General features: G+C 52.5%; 1 protein-coding gene across 2 annotated transcripts; it reads right to left on the bottom strand.

The window, feature by feature from the left end:
• Nucleotides 1-324: 324 nt before the first annotated feature.
• Nucleotides 325-11908, bottom strand: TMEM114 (transmembrane protein 114). 2 transcript variants are annotated; one of them, XM_047837441.1, is made up of 4 exons: nt 11689-11908; nt 11308-11388; nt 1754-1891; nt 325-530 (listed from the first exon to the last, which is right to left on the bottom strand). In XM_047837441.1, the coding sequence occupies exons 1-4, from the start codon at nt 11906-11908 to the stop codon at nt 325-327; spliced, it is 645 nt and encodes a 214-aa protein (XP_047693397.1). The 2 variants fall into 2 exon arrangements, with proteins under 2 accessions (XP_047693397.1, XP_047693398.1); XM_047837442.1 differs by lacking the exon at nt 1754-1891.
• Between the last annotated feature and the right edge of the window lie 331 nt (nt 11909-12239).

Here is a 12239-nt window from a genome sequence, read left to right as displayed (position 1 = left end):
GGATGCTGGGAGGCTCTGCTTACTTGATGAAGGGGGTGCGTTTGTCACTCCAGGTGATGGGGATTCTGCACTCCCGCAGCTCTCTCCGGCCTGCACGGACACACACGTGCACGGACACACAGACGCGCCAGGCCCGGCCGCACACACGGCACAAAGTCAACAGCCGGGTCCAGAGCTCAGTCCACAGCGACTCTCGGGCTGAGGAGGAGGAGACTGCAGCGCCCCCCCCCCCCCCCCCGCAACGGGTCCCGGCCGCCCCCGGCCAGCCCCTCCCTCCCAGCGGACCAGGCACCCGGGCTCAGACGGCCTGGTCCTGCCTCTGCCTCAGGCTGAGCACACGGCCGCCACCACAAAGGCCACCCCGGTGAACAGCTCGGTGACGAAGCTGATCCAGCCCAGGGCCAGGGACCAGCCGAAGCGGATGTCCACCTGGTCCAGGAGGGCCTTCTCCTCCAGGAGACACAGAGCCTCCTGGAAGGCGGCGGCCGAGTACGCGATGTAGACGCCCATTCCAGCGAGGGTCACCAAGGCTGCGGGACAGGCAAAGGAGAGCAGATCAAACCCCGGGGCTCTGCATCCTCCTCCTCCTGCTCCTCCCCCTCCCCCCTCCTTTCCGCTCCTCCTCCCCCTCTGCTCCCTTCCCTGTCCCTTCTGCCCGAAAAAACTCCTGTTCGTCACCACATCTCAGCTCGTGTTGATTCCAGGACCTCCCAGAGCAGGTCAAACCCCCTGTGGTTTCACAGCACCTCACGGCCCTCCGTCACTGTCCAGGTCAGAGGCGCATTTTGCATTTGTGAGATCACTGAGCTGACGTCCACCCCCCGACAACGGGCTATGAGTTCCAGGGGCCTCGTCCTGGATTCCCCCGGCACCCAGAACGGGGCTGGCACGCGGTGGGCCTCCATAGACCGTGAACTAGGGCAGTGCCCTCCAGGGCCACAGCTGCTGGCTACAGGGGATGACTTAAACCAATTTAAACGAACCCCTCAGCCCTTCCGGGCATCCGCCACACCTCAAGCGCCCCACAGCCTGGTTCGAGGCTTCCCCTTGGCACAGCGCAGATCAGACTTCCCGCCACTGCAGAAAGTACAACTGGCCAGCGTGGTTTCGAGAATTAGTCATTGAGTGAGCTGTTAACGCCAGTATTGGTAACAGTAGTGGGTGATTGGAGGACATCTGAGCCTCACGATATTTTCACGTCCAGACATTCTTTTTGGGTTTTTTCCTCCATGGACCCCAGGTGTGTGCATCACCTCTGTTCTTGTTTTGTTTTGTTTTGTTTTGTTTTGTTTTCAAGGAGGGAGGCCTTACGCTCCCAGCCTCACGCTGGACCCCATCTTTGAAAGCCTCTGGTCTGCCAGACCACAGGGATGACAGGCATTGCCCATTTTTTAAGCAAGCATCAAGCAGGATCTGTCAGAACATCAGAGAGACATGAAGACCAAGGGTCTCCGGCCAACCCACAGCCCTCAAGCGGAAGCTGTCAGCGTCTTCTGTGGAACCAGGAAAGCAATCCTGAGGATCTGCCCCTGCCCTCTGCTTCTCTCTTGGGGCCACAGACCCAGGGACCCTGGGCCAAAACCATTCACCCCACCCAGCTATGTGGACAGAATGTCACATATGGACATCCCCATGTCACAGATGGGGAAACCAAGACCCAGAGAGGGAATGGGACGCCCGCCCCACCCACCCCTACCGAGGGTTCATGCACATCCCCTTCCGAAGCCCGTGCTCCACGCATGGGGGCACCTACCTCCAAAGAGGAAGAGGGTCCCCGTGAGCAGGAGGAGGATGGAGACTCGAAGGAGGAAGCTCAGAAACCCCGTCATCCCCCCAAAAACCATCAGGATAAGGCTGAGCGGCAGCAGAATCACAAATGTCCCGTGCATGGCTTAGAAGAGAGAGGAGGACAGCGGGCAGAGGAGGGTTAGCAACATCCTGCAGTCAATCAACAAACACTGTGCACCACCTAGGGGCCAGGCCCCAGGTGCTGGGAGCAAAAATTAACAGCATTGTTACTACCGTGTCAAGACCTCACTCTTTTTCATGGCTGAGTAATATTCCCTCATCTAAATGAAGTTAAGAGAAAGACACATACCATCCGATTTCACTGATGTAGAATCTAAAAGACAAGTGAATGAGCAAACAGAAAACACTTTCATGCCCAGAACAAACTGGTGGCTACCAGCAAGGGGGGGGGGGGGGCAGGACAAGTGACATAAAGGGAGTTTAGAGGTACACACTCCCAAGTATAAGATAAATGAGTCACTGCATGGGGACTATAGTCATTAATACCGTAGTAACGTTGTATAGAGACAGATGGTGACTACACCTGTCATGATGAGCACTGAGCATCATGTACAGAATTGTCGAATCCCTATGTTGTACCCCTGACACTAATATATTTTTAAAAACTTTTTTAGTGTTTATTTATTTTTGAGGGAGAGAGAGACAGAGTGTGAGTAGGGGAGGGGCAGAGAGAGAGGGAGGCACAGAATCTGAAGCCAGCTCCAGGCTCCGAGCCGTCCGCACAGAGCCCCACGCGGGGCTCGAACTCACGAACTCTGAGATTGTGACCTGAGCCGAAGTGGGACGCTCAACCGACTGGGCCACCCAGGTGCCCCTCCCCCAACACTAATATAATGCTGTATGTCAAGCAAGCACCCCAGTGGTTAAAACGATGGACTTGAGAGCCAGATGCTCTGCATCTGAATTCAGGCTGACTATGGGGCCATGGGCATGTCACTTAACTCCACAGAACCTCCCTGTCCACATCTGTGAAACGGAGGCAGTAATATGGGACTCACAGTATTACCATAAGGACGGCGTGCGTGAAGATGATGGGGCAGCGCAGGGAAGCGTAAACCATGTGGTAAGTACTAGATAGATGGTGACCTTGCCAGTAGTAACAATGATGGAGACAATAATCCGGTCCGACACCCACTGAGACCAGATCACCTTGTCTTCAGCCCTCTAAATGCTACCAGCCCTGGCAAGTCAAGGAAACAAGACTGACCTCCCTTCTTCCTTCCTTCCTTCCTTCCTTCCTTCCTTCCTTCCTTCCTTAAGGAAAAGTCTTGGGCCAGAACCTGTAAGATCTGTGGCCCTGTATGGCATTGCCTCCAGACTATGGCTGGGAAGGGAAATCATTTCTCATTTAGAAATTAATGAGGTTTCCTGGGGCGGGTTCAGCCCGGCGGCACGGCGTGTGAGTTTCCCCAGACACGCCGCAAGCTGACTTGACGTACACGTTCAATTAAATGTCTGGGTAAGAACAGGCTTCCTGTGGGAGAGTTGTAAAATCTCCTGCTGATGTTTGGCTGAGGTTCTTGTGGAGTGTGAGTGTGTGTGTGTGTGTGTGTGTGTGTGTGTGTGTGTGTCCTAGTCTTTGTTATTTCCAGAGCCACAGACGTGGGGCATGAATATTGATTCTGAGTTCTGTTCCCCTTAGAAATGTATCCACTTCTGGGGAGGCTGGGTGGCTCAGTCGGTTAAGCGTCTGACTTCGGCTCAGGTCATGATCTCATGGTTGGTGGGTTCGAGCCCCGCGTCTGGCTCTGTGCTGACAGCTCAGAGCCTGGAGCCTATTTCAGGTTCTGTGTCTCCCTCTCTCTCTGCCTCTCTCTCTCTCTCTCTCTCTCTCCCAGCAGTAAATAAACTTAAAAAAAAAATTTTTAAGATCCTGAACTTAATTACATGTACAAGGACACTGTTTACAAATAAGGTCACATCTCCACGGACAAGGGGTTAGGACATGGACGTATCTTTCTTTTTTGGGGGGAGAGGGGGTGACACCTTCCAATCCAGTACAGTGTTTATGGTAGCAGCTCAACAGATAGTAGCTAACATTACTACATAGAATTAATCATCATCATCATAAATGTTGACAGGTCATTGTTTTATCAAGGGCAAATGTGTGTCCAAGGGCAAGAGACCTTTCAATACAGAAGTGCTTTGTGGCAAGTAAAGAGAAGAGCAAATACAGAAAGAGGCAAAAATGTTCATGCCAAGGAAAAGATTATTGTGATCATCCCGTTTTCACACTGTTCAAAGAACTGCTCACTGGGAAAACCAGGCTTCCAATTCCACAACGCCAGCGAGGTCAGGCAGCCCCAGCGTGGTTACCCGAGTAATAGTCGTGCTCTTAAAGAAAGCAGAGACACAACTCTCTCCAGAAATATCCGAGGCACTGGCAAAAGAAGAAAATCTCAGGAACCATCTCCCAAAGGGGGAAATGTCACACTGACTTTATTTTCAAACCTTGTCAAAGCGACGCTGAGCCCCAGGAAGGGCTCAGAGATATTCAGCCCTACCGTGCCTGGTAAGGAAGTGAATTTTTTTTTAATTTGAAGGAAAAATAAGATTAAAAGAGAGAGGGAGGCAAACCAAAAGAGACTCTTAAATACAGACAACAAGCTGAGGGCTGATGGAGGGGAGGTGGGTTGGGGATGGGCTAGATGGGCGATGGGCATTAGGAGGGCACTTGTTGGGATGAGCACTGGGTGTTGTATGTAAGTGATGAATCACTAAATTCTACTCCTGAAGTCATTATTACACTATATGTTAATTAAATTGGATTTAAATTTTTAAAAAGAAACAAATTTTTACATATTTGTCCTTGAATCCGTTGTGACCACACACAACTCGGTCCTTTTGAGAACAGGGACGACACCGTGCAACCCAAGATGCATTACTGTGATGCGGGCAAAGCAGGGCTCTACAAGCAAAGACCTGGGTTCAATTCCCGACTCTACCTGTACCCAGGTGAATGTCATTGTCTCCCAAAAGTCTGCTTCCTCTCCTGTCCGTTGGACCAAGGGCTTTGACTTTGCCAAGCTGTTAATGAGCGCCAAGTGTGAGAATAACTGTTTCCTTCTTGCCCTCCAGCATCCTGGGCTCCACCAGGTAAGAACTGTGATTCCCATTTCACAGATGAGGAAAGTGAGGTTCAAGACATGCAGGTCAGTTGCTCAAGGTGGAGCAGCAGAGATGGAACAGCCAAGGAGGCTGACAAAGGGGTGGTAAAACGGGCGTTTCACCCAGTCTGGGGATTAGGAAGGTCTCTCAGGGCTGCAAAAGAGGTCTGGACGTAAGGTCAGATGAGAAGGCGTGGGGGCAGGCATTCCTGAACAAGGGGACAGAAAGCGCCAAGTCCATGAAGCCGGAGTTATCTGGAAGCATCCGCACATCCCAGCTCTTGAAGCTGGAGAGCCAGGGGGGGCTCACCAAGGTCCCAGGAGCCATGATAAGGAGAAATCCAACCACCCGGGGGCGTCCTCCTGGGGCTTGCTCTATAGCAAACACAACAACATTGTTCTTCCAAGAAACGAAGACAAGACTGGTGTGGCCACCACCTCAACCCCTCCTTCGTCCTCTCCTCCCCAGAGCGAACCTCTTGTCAATGCTTGCATGTACATACTTCCAGTCTTCTTTCCATATGTTTACGTATCTTCCTAGGTATTCACCTGTCTCTCTAATTCTAAAGGGCACCCTTCAATCTGCAAACATCATGTGTTGGACCTTCCACAGCATCTCAGACTTACAATGGCCGTGTTGCTTCCTTTCCTAATGGCACGTAAATAAAGGTGCATCTTATTGTTTTTGGCCGTACTCATAGCAAAGAGATCGTGTTGGGAATAGCATCACACTACCCATAACACTCTGGAACTTGCTTTATTCACTCCACGGTATTTCTTGGCGTTTTATCCACTTTAGTATACTCTTCTTTACGGATTTACATCATCTTCCGAAGAATGAACATACCACAGGCAGACACGTAGCATATCTCCACCCATGAGCACTGAGGTCGTACCTTGTTCTCTGCTGTTACAAACACGGTTTGGGTGAGCCTCTTCTTAGAAACGTTGTAGTAGGATCCCAAGAAATGGAATCACTTCGAATATGAATCTTTTGTTTCCTTGTTCGTTTAATTTTTTAATGTATTTTATTTTATTTTTTTTTATTATATGAAATTTATTGTCAAATTCGTTTCCATACAACACCCAGTGCTCATCGCAAAAGGTGCCCTCCTCAATACCCATCACCCACCTTCCCCTCCCTCCCACCCCCCATCAACCCTCAGTTTGTTTTCAGTTTTTAAGAGTCTCTTATGCTTTGGCTCTCTCTCCCACTCTAACCTCTTTTTTTTTTCCTTCCCCTCCCCCATGGGTTTCTGTTAAGTTTTCAGGATCCACATAAGAGTGAAAACATATGGTATCTGTCTTTCTCTGTATGGCTTATTTCACTTAGCATTACACTCTCCAGTTCCATCCACGTTGCTACAAAGGGCCATATTTCATTCTTTCTCATTGCCACGTAGTACTCCATTGTGTATATAAACCACAATTTCTTTTTTTTTTAATTTTTTTTAATGTTTATTTATTTTTGAGACAGAGAGAGACAGAGCATGAGCAGGGGAGGGTCAGAGAAAGGGAGACACAGAATCCGAAACAGGCTCCAGGCTCTGAGCTGCCAGCACAGAGCTCAACGTGGGGCTCGAACTCACGGACCATGAGATCATGACCTGAGCCAAAGTCGGACACTTAACCGACTGAGCCACCCAGGCGCCCCTAAACCACAATTTCTTTATCCATTCATCAGTTGATGGACATTTAGGCTTTTTCCACCATTTGGCTATTGTTGAAAGTGCAGCTATAAACATTGGGGTACAAGTGCCCCTATGCATCAGTACTCCTGTATCCCTCGGGTAAATTCCTAACAGTGCTATTGCTGGGTCATAGAGTAGGTCTATTTTTAATTTTGGGGGGAACCTCCACACTGTTTTCCAGAGTGGCTCGTTGTTCGTTTAAAGTGTATACTTGACTTTCAACAGGCACGCCAAGAGGCAGCCAAGAGGGCCTTTGTGCCCGGAGATGCTGAAACCCTCCTGCCTACCACACAGCTATGCATAAGTCACACTGAGAATTTCCCCCTGGATTCAGGCAGCCTCTGAAAGCCATTATGTCCCCAATCCCTTTCTTTCTGTCCCCAACCATCTCTACTCTTGAAATCTGCACCAAGCATCATGGGAGGGCTGGTTTTAATTTTCCACACCGCTGCAACAGCTGGGTTCCCAGAAGGACTGGAGATCCAGTCTTGTGATTTTTCCAACATCATCTCCTCAGAGGACAAGCAGGCCAGGCCTCTGGCCCTCCGTCCAGCTTCTGCCCCTGCTATGCTGTGTTGGGCGAGGCGTTTGGCCTCTCCATGTCTGATGCATTTGGCTGTAGGAGGATCAGTCTGACCTTTTTCCTGGCTCTTAGGAGATGCAGCCAAAGTAAGGAACAGGCAGGACTTGAGGTGTGCGTAAGAAGCACTTTCTAGGGGCACCTGGGGGGCTCAGTCAGTTGAGCATCTGACTTCGGCTCAAGTCATGAGTTCGAGCCTCACATCGGGCTCTCTGCTGTCAGCATGGAGCCCACCTCAGATCCTCTGTCCCCCTCTCTCTGCACCTCCCCCACTCACGCTCTTTCTCTCTCAAAAATAAAAAAATAGAGGGGCGCCTGGGTGGCTTAGTCAGTTAAGCGTCCGGCTTTGGCTCAGGTCACGGTCTCACGGTTCATGGGTTCGAGCCCCACGTTGGGCTTTGTGCTGACCGCTCAGAGCCTGGAGCTGTTTCAGATTCTGTGTCTCTGTCTTTCTCTGCCCCTCCCCAGCTCATTCTCTCTCTCTCTCTCAAAAATAAATGAACATTAAAACTTTTAAAATAAATACATAAAAGAAGAAAAAATCAGACCCACTTTCCACACTGTCTCCAGAAACACCAGCCTTCCAGCTGTCTGTGGACCTCCCCCACCACCCCAAATCTACTGCACAGCTCTGCTCATGCTAAGCCTCCTGGTAATCTCAATCTGATCCCTTGTCAGAAGAAGCAGTGTAGGATGGGGACTCTGAATCCAGGAAAGAGCCAAAAGCTCCTCTTCTGGAGTCCGATGGCCTCGGGCTCAGCACGCTCACATTACGTGCGAATCGTACTCAGTGTCGTCTCATTCTCAAAGGGTAGCAACGGCCTGGATTCAATTCCCAGACCTACCTGTTACTGTGCAAACTTTGATAACTTACCTAACCTCTCTGTGCTTCAGTTTCCTCATTTGAAAAGTGAGGGTGATAATAAAAGTTCCTGCCTTGTGAGACTGTCGTGAAGATTAAGTGAGGTGATATATGCAAAGCGCTCAGAATAGCATCGGGCACACGCGACTTTTCCATAAATATTGGCTGTTCCTCTCGCTGTTCTTCAACCACTCCACGGAAAGGTGACCCTGCTTCACTCCCTTTGTACACCTGCTACTATTTGAAACAAGTTTACGTTTATTTAGTCACTGGCCCGTGTGTTTATTATCTGCCTTCTGCGCTAGACTCTAAACTCTGTGTGAGACGCACCGGTCTCCTCATGTTCTAGCCCCCTGCCCGTCTAGCCCAGTGTGAGAAGGAATACTTATGGACTAAGTCTCTAGTGATTAGCTCCATTTTACAGATGAGAAGCCTGAGGCTCAGGGAGGCAATGTGACTTAGAGCAGGAGGAGATGACATTAATTGAGCTCCCACTATGCATGGTGTGACTATGCTGCTTTGCTTATGTGATCTCATTCCGTCTCAAAGCAGCCCATTTATGGAAGCAGGGGACCTGCCAGAAGTCACACAGCTGGTCAGATGTGGGGGCCCCCCTCCATGACAGGACTGGCCCTGCTTCTATCCCAAGTTACAAGTGCCAACTCTGCCCAGCCAATCACCACATCCCATCCCCTCGGCCACAATGATTGGCTCAGACCTGGGCTTGTGATCCAATCTGGCCCAATGAGAAGCCTACTTGGAAGTTTCTGCAGACTTTTGGGAAACAGAGAGCCTCCTGCCACTTGGGTTGCTGAGACTGGAGAGGACTTGTTGAAAACAGGGCCCAAACAGAAGCAAAGCGCAGAGAAGAGAAGAAAGAAATTGAGTTTAGCTCTCTGGATCCCAGCACACTTGAACTTTTCAAGCAGACCAAGAATTCCTCTTCTTGTTTAAACAAGGATGATTTGTGTTTCACCAAAAGACTCCTGGCTGATGCAGCTAGCCTGGTTGTTTCTAGATTATGGCTCTTTTTTCGACATGGTATGCAATCTGACGAGCCCCCCCCCCAAAAAAAAATAATTCCAGTCCCTGGCCAAGCAACCAAACCCATGTCAACCCCAGAGCTAATCTGGAAGACAAAACATCCAAGCAAGGTGGGTTTTTAGCAGGCGCTGGAGTGGTCTGCCTGCTTGGGTTTCCTTGCAGGAAAAAACCCAAGACTCCTTCCCCAGACACTCCCACTGGGATTTGTCTAGGAAGCTGACTCGGAGAACGTGCTGCTTTGACAAGTGTCCTGTCTCGTCTACGGCCTCAAAAGCAGGTCCTCGAAGGAAAGGAACATCTTCACATAACAAAAGAGCTTGGCCAAGATTCACGGCTCATTCTGGGGATAAAGGGAGTCTGAGAAAAGGCTCTCTCTGGGGGTGGTGTGCAACGAGCAGGCGGTCTGAAGGGGCAGCCTTCGTGGTGTAGCAGCAACTCCGGCTCAAGGCGAACTCGTGGAGCACAGGCACCGCTGAGGCTCCTCAAACGCACCCGCCCATGCCATGCTCCCCGCATCCTCATGAAGAGAGATGGCTGGTATGCCCACTTTGCCAATGAGGGAACTGAGGCTCGGAGAGGTTAAGACACCTGTCCCAGGAGCTCAGAGTGTCCTGCTAAAGGTCTGGGCTGCCATTTGACACCCACCTCCCTCACGTCAAGGCCAGGAACTCTTGATTATTCTTGAAATGATGCTCTAGGAACACCGAACATTGATTCTGCTCTGCCTGGGGCTGAAGACAGAGCTCCCTCATCTCCCACATATTTCAAGGGTCTAGGGGACATCTCCTTCACTGGGACCTTATGCAGTGGGACTGGGTTCTATCACCTCATGAGAGCCAACAGCTAAGTTTTGGGGATTTGGGGGAGCCAGTTGACATCGTGTTGACAGCTTGAAACATCTACACCACAGAAATCGGCAAATGCTTCAAATCAGACCAGGAGACTCCCTCCTTCCCCAGAAAGACCATTGTTAACTCTTTCCCGGCACACCACCAGACTTCGGAGAAAGGGTCTGTTTCACTGACATATTTATTCATTTATGTTCCACTTCTAACACACTATAATATACTCATTCTCACCCCTGCTCAGCAAATCTTGGCTTTGACCCCACTCCATGCCAGGTTCTGTGCTAAATATTAGGCATCAAGCTGAGGCAAGACAGACATGGTCCCTGCCCTCATGTTTTCATCGTCTAATGAGGGAGCCAGACTTTGACTCAAAAACTGTCACAAAACCTGTACTATGAGTAGAAGCTGAGCAAGTCAAGCTGCAGGACGGGAGCAGGGAGAGTTCAGGCAGAGGAAATAGCACGTGCAAAGTCCCAGCAGCAGGAGGAAATTTAGCACATTCTACTAGCCAGAGAAAAAGAGCAAGGGGGAGAAGGGAATTGGAGAGGCACCCTGGCCAGTGACTTCACCTTTGTCCCCAAGCCTCAACAAGCCTACCCAGAGCTACTCACATTTCTCAGGGTCTATGGAGCTTAGCCCTCACTGCCTCATCAGATTGTTTCTATGGTACCTCCCTGAAAAATGAAGGCAATAATGGAGATGATACTAACTCCATAGCACAGCAGGTGCACATTAAATGAAAACATAGATGGAAAGCATTTAGCTCCATGTCTGGTCCACTGCGAGTCTCGGTGAACGAACTGAGCTATTATGCTCATTTCCCCTGGAGGGAGGGGGCTGCTCTCTGCCTCTTGATTGCCTTTCTTGAATCATTGCACAAATCCAAGCGCTTGTTCTCAGCACTGAGGATACAAATAAGGCTGACACGGGGCGTGCCTTCGGATCTTTGGGCTAAGATCTCTCTTTTCAGCATTCAGGTCCCCAGGCTGGTTTAGGTGTCTCTTCCACCCCACACCCCCGCTGCTTGTCACTCTGAAACGTGACTGTGCATTTCTACATCGGTCTCCGCAGCTAGTATCTGAGCTCCTGGAGGGCATGACCTAGGTCTTAACTGTCAGCATGATGCCTGGCACATAGAAAGCCTGTGATGAACGTTTGTCGAATGAATTCTAAACCACACGATGTAACCTGTGGAGCAAGAGAGGCCCCGCCCCTGCCCCTCACTCCCCTCCCTTCCCCTCCCCTCCCCGGCCCGGTACCGGAGCGCCCCCTCCGCAGCGCCCTGGCCCCGCTCTTTGGAGGAGAGCCCCAAACCTGGCGTCCAGACCCGGGATTCTCCCCCGATCCCCCACCTCCCGGGACTCACTGAGAAGTTGCCGGCTTGAGTCGCTGACGGTCACGTTTTCCTGCCAGAAGGGGTTCATCAGCGGCGCACACGGGCTCTGGACTAGATGGGGCGGAGGAATCAGCGGCTGCGGGTCCGGAGCGGGGACCCCCCAGCCGGTGGCCTCGCCCCCCGCGCCCACCCTGGCTGCCGCCCCGGGGGAGGATTGTGCGGAGTCCGGAGCAGCTGCGGCCGGAAACAGCCCCGCTGTGCAGCCCCCCGCCCACCTGGCCCGGGCCCAGACCCCCCCGTTTTGTGCCTTGGGGCGGCGGGGGGTGGGTGGGGGGCAGGGGAAGAGCTGCGAGCCCGGCAACAGGTCCCCGGCGGGCGCGCAGCGCGCACGGTCCCCGCGCTCAGCCTTACCCCGGCAGGTGCGCCAGAGGCCGGAGTGCGAGCTCAGAGGTTCGAGCTGGCTGCGGTTGGCGGCCCCCGCCCGGCCCCGCACGCCCGGGCCGCCCCGCTCCAGCCGCTCGGTGTCAATGATGTACCAGAAGTCCGTGCCGATGGCGGCCGCCAGGAGCACGAAGCTGAGCGCCCCGGTCAGCGCCGCCGCGCCCGCCAGCGCGCCCAGGTGCACCCGCATGGCGCAGCCGGGACCGCCGCCCGCGGCTCCCAGCTCCGGCTCCCCAGCCTCGGGACTCGGAGCCGCGCGGGCCTGCCGTCCGCCAGCCCTCCCTCCGGCCCTGGCTCCGCCCTCAGACCCTCACCTGCGCCCGCGGACCTGCCAGCGCCCCTCCCTCAACCGCCCCGGCCTCGCGGAGCCACCGCCACTCTCAGACCCCGCACCTGAGACCCCGGCCTTCCACCTCCGCCTTCAGACCCCCATCCGAGCCCTCATCCCTCCCCTTGGACCTCCCCCGCCTCGCTCGCACCCCACCCCAGCCCTCCACTCCCACCCCCTACTTTCCTCCCAG

The sequence above is a fragment of the Prionailurus viverrinus genome, chromosome E3, assembly GCF_022837055.1.
Source record: "Prionailurus viverrinus isolate Anna chromosome E3, UM_Priviv_1.0, whole genome shotgun sequence".
Classification (NCBI taxonomy): domain Eukaryota; kingdom Metazoa; phylum Chordata; class Mammalia; order Carnivora; family Felidae; genus Prionailurus; species Prionailurus viverrinus.
Note: the sequence above shows the minus strand (reverse complement) of the source record. Positions and strands in the feature narration are given on the sequence as shown.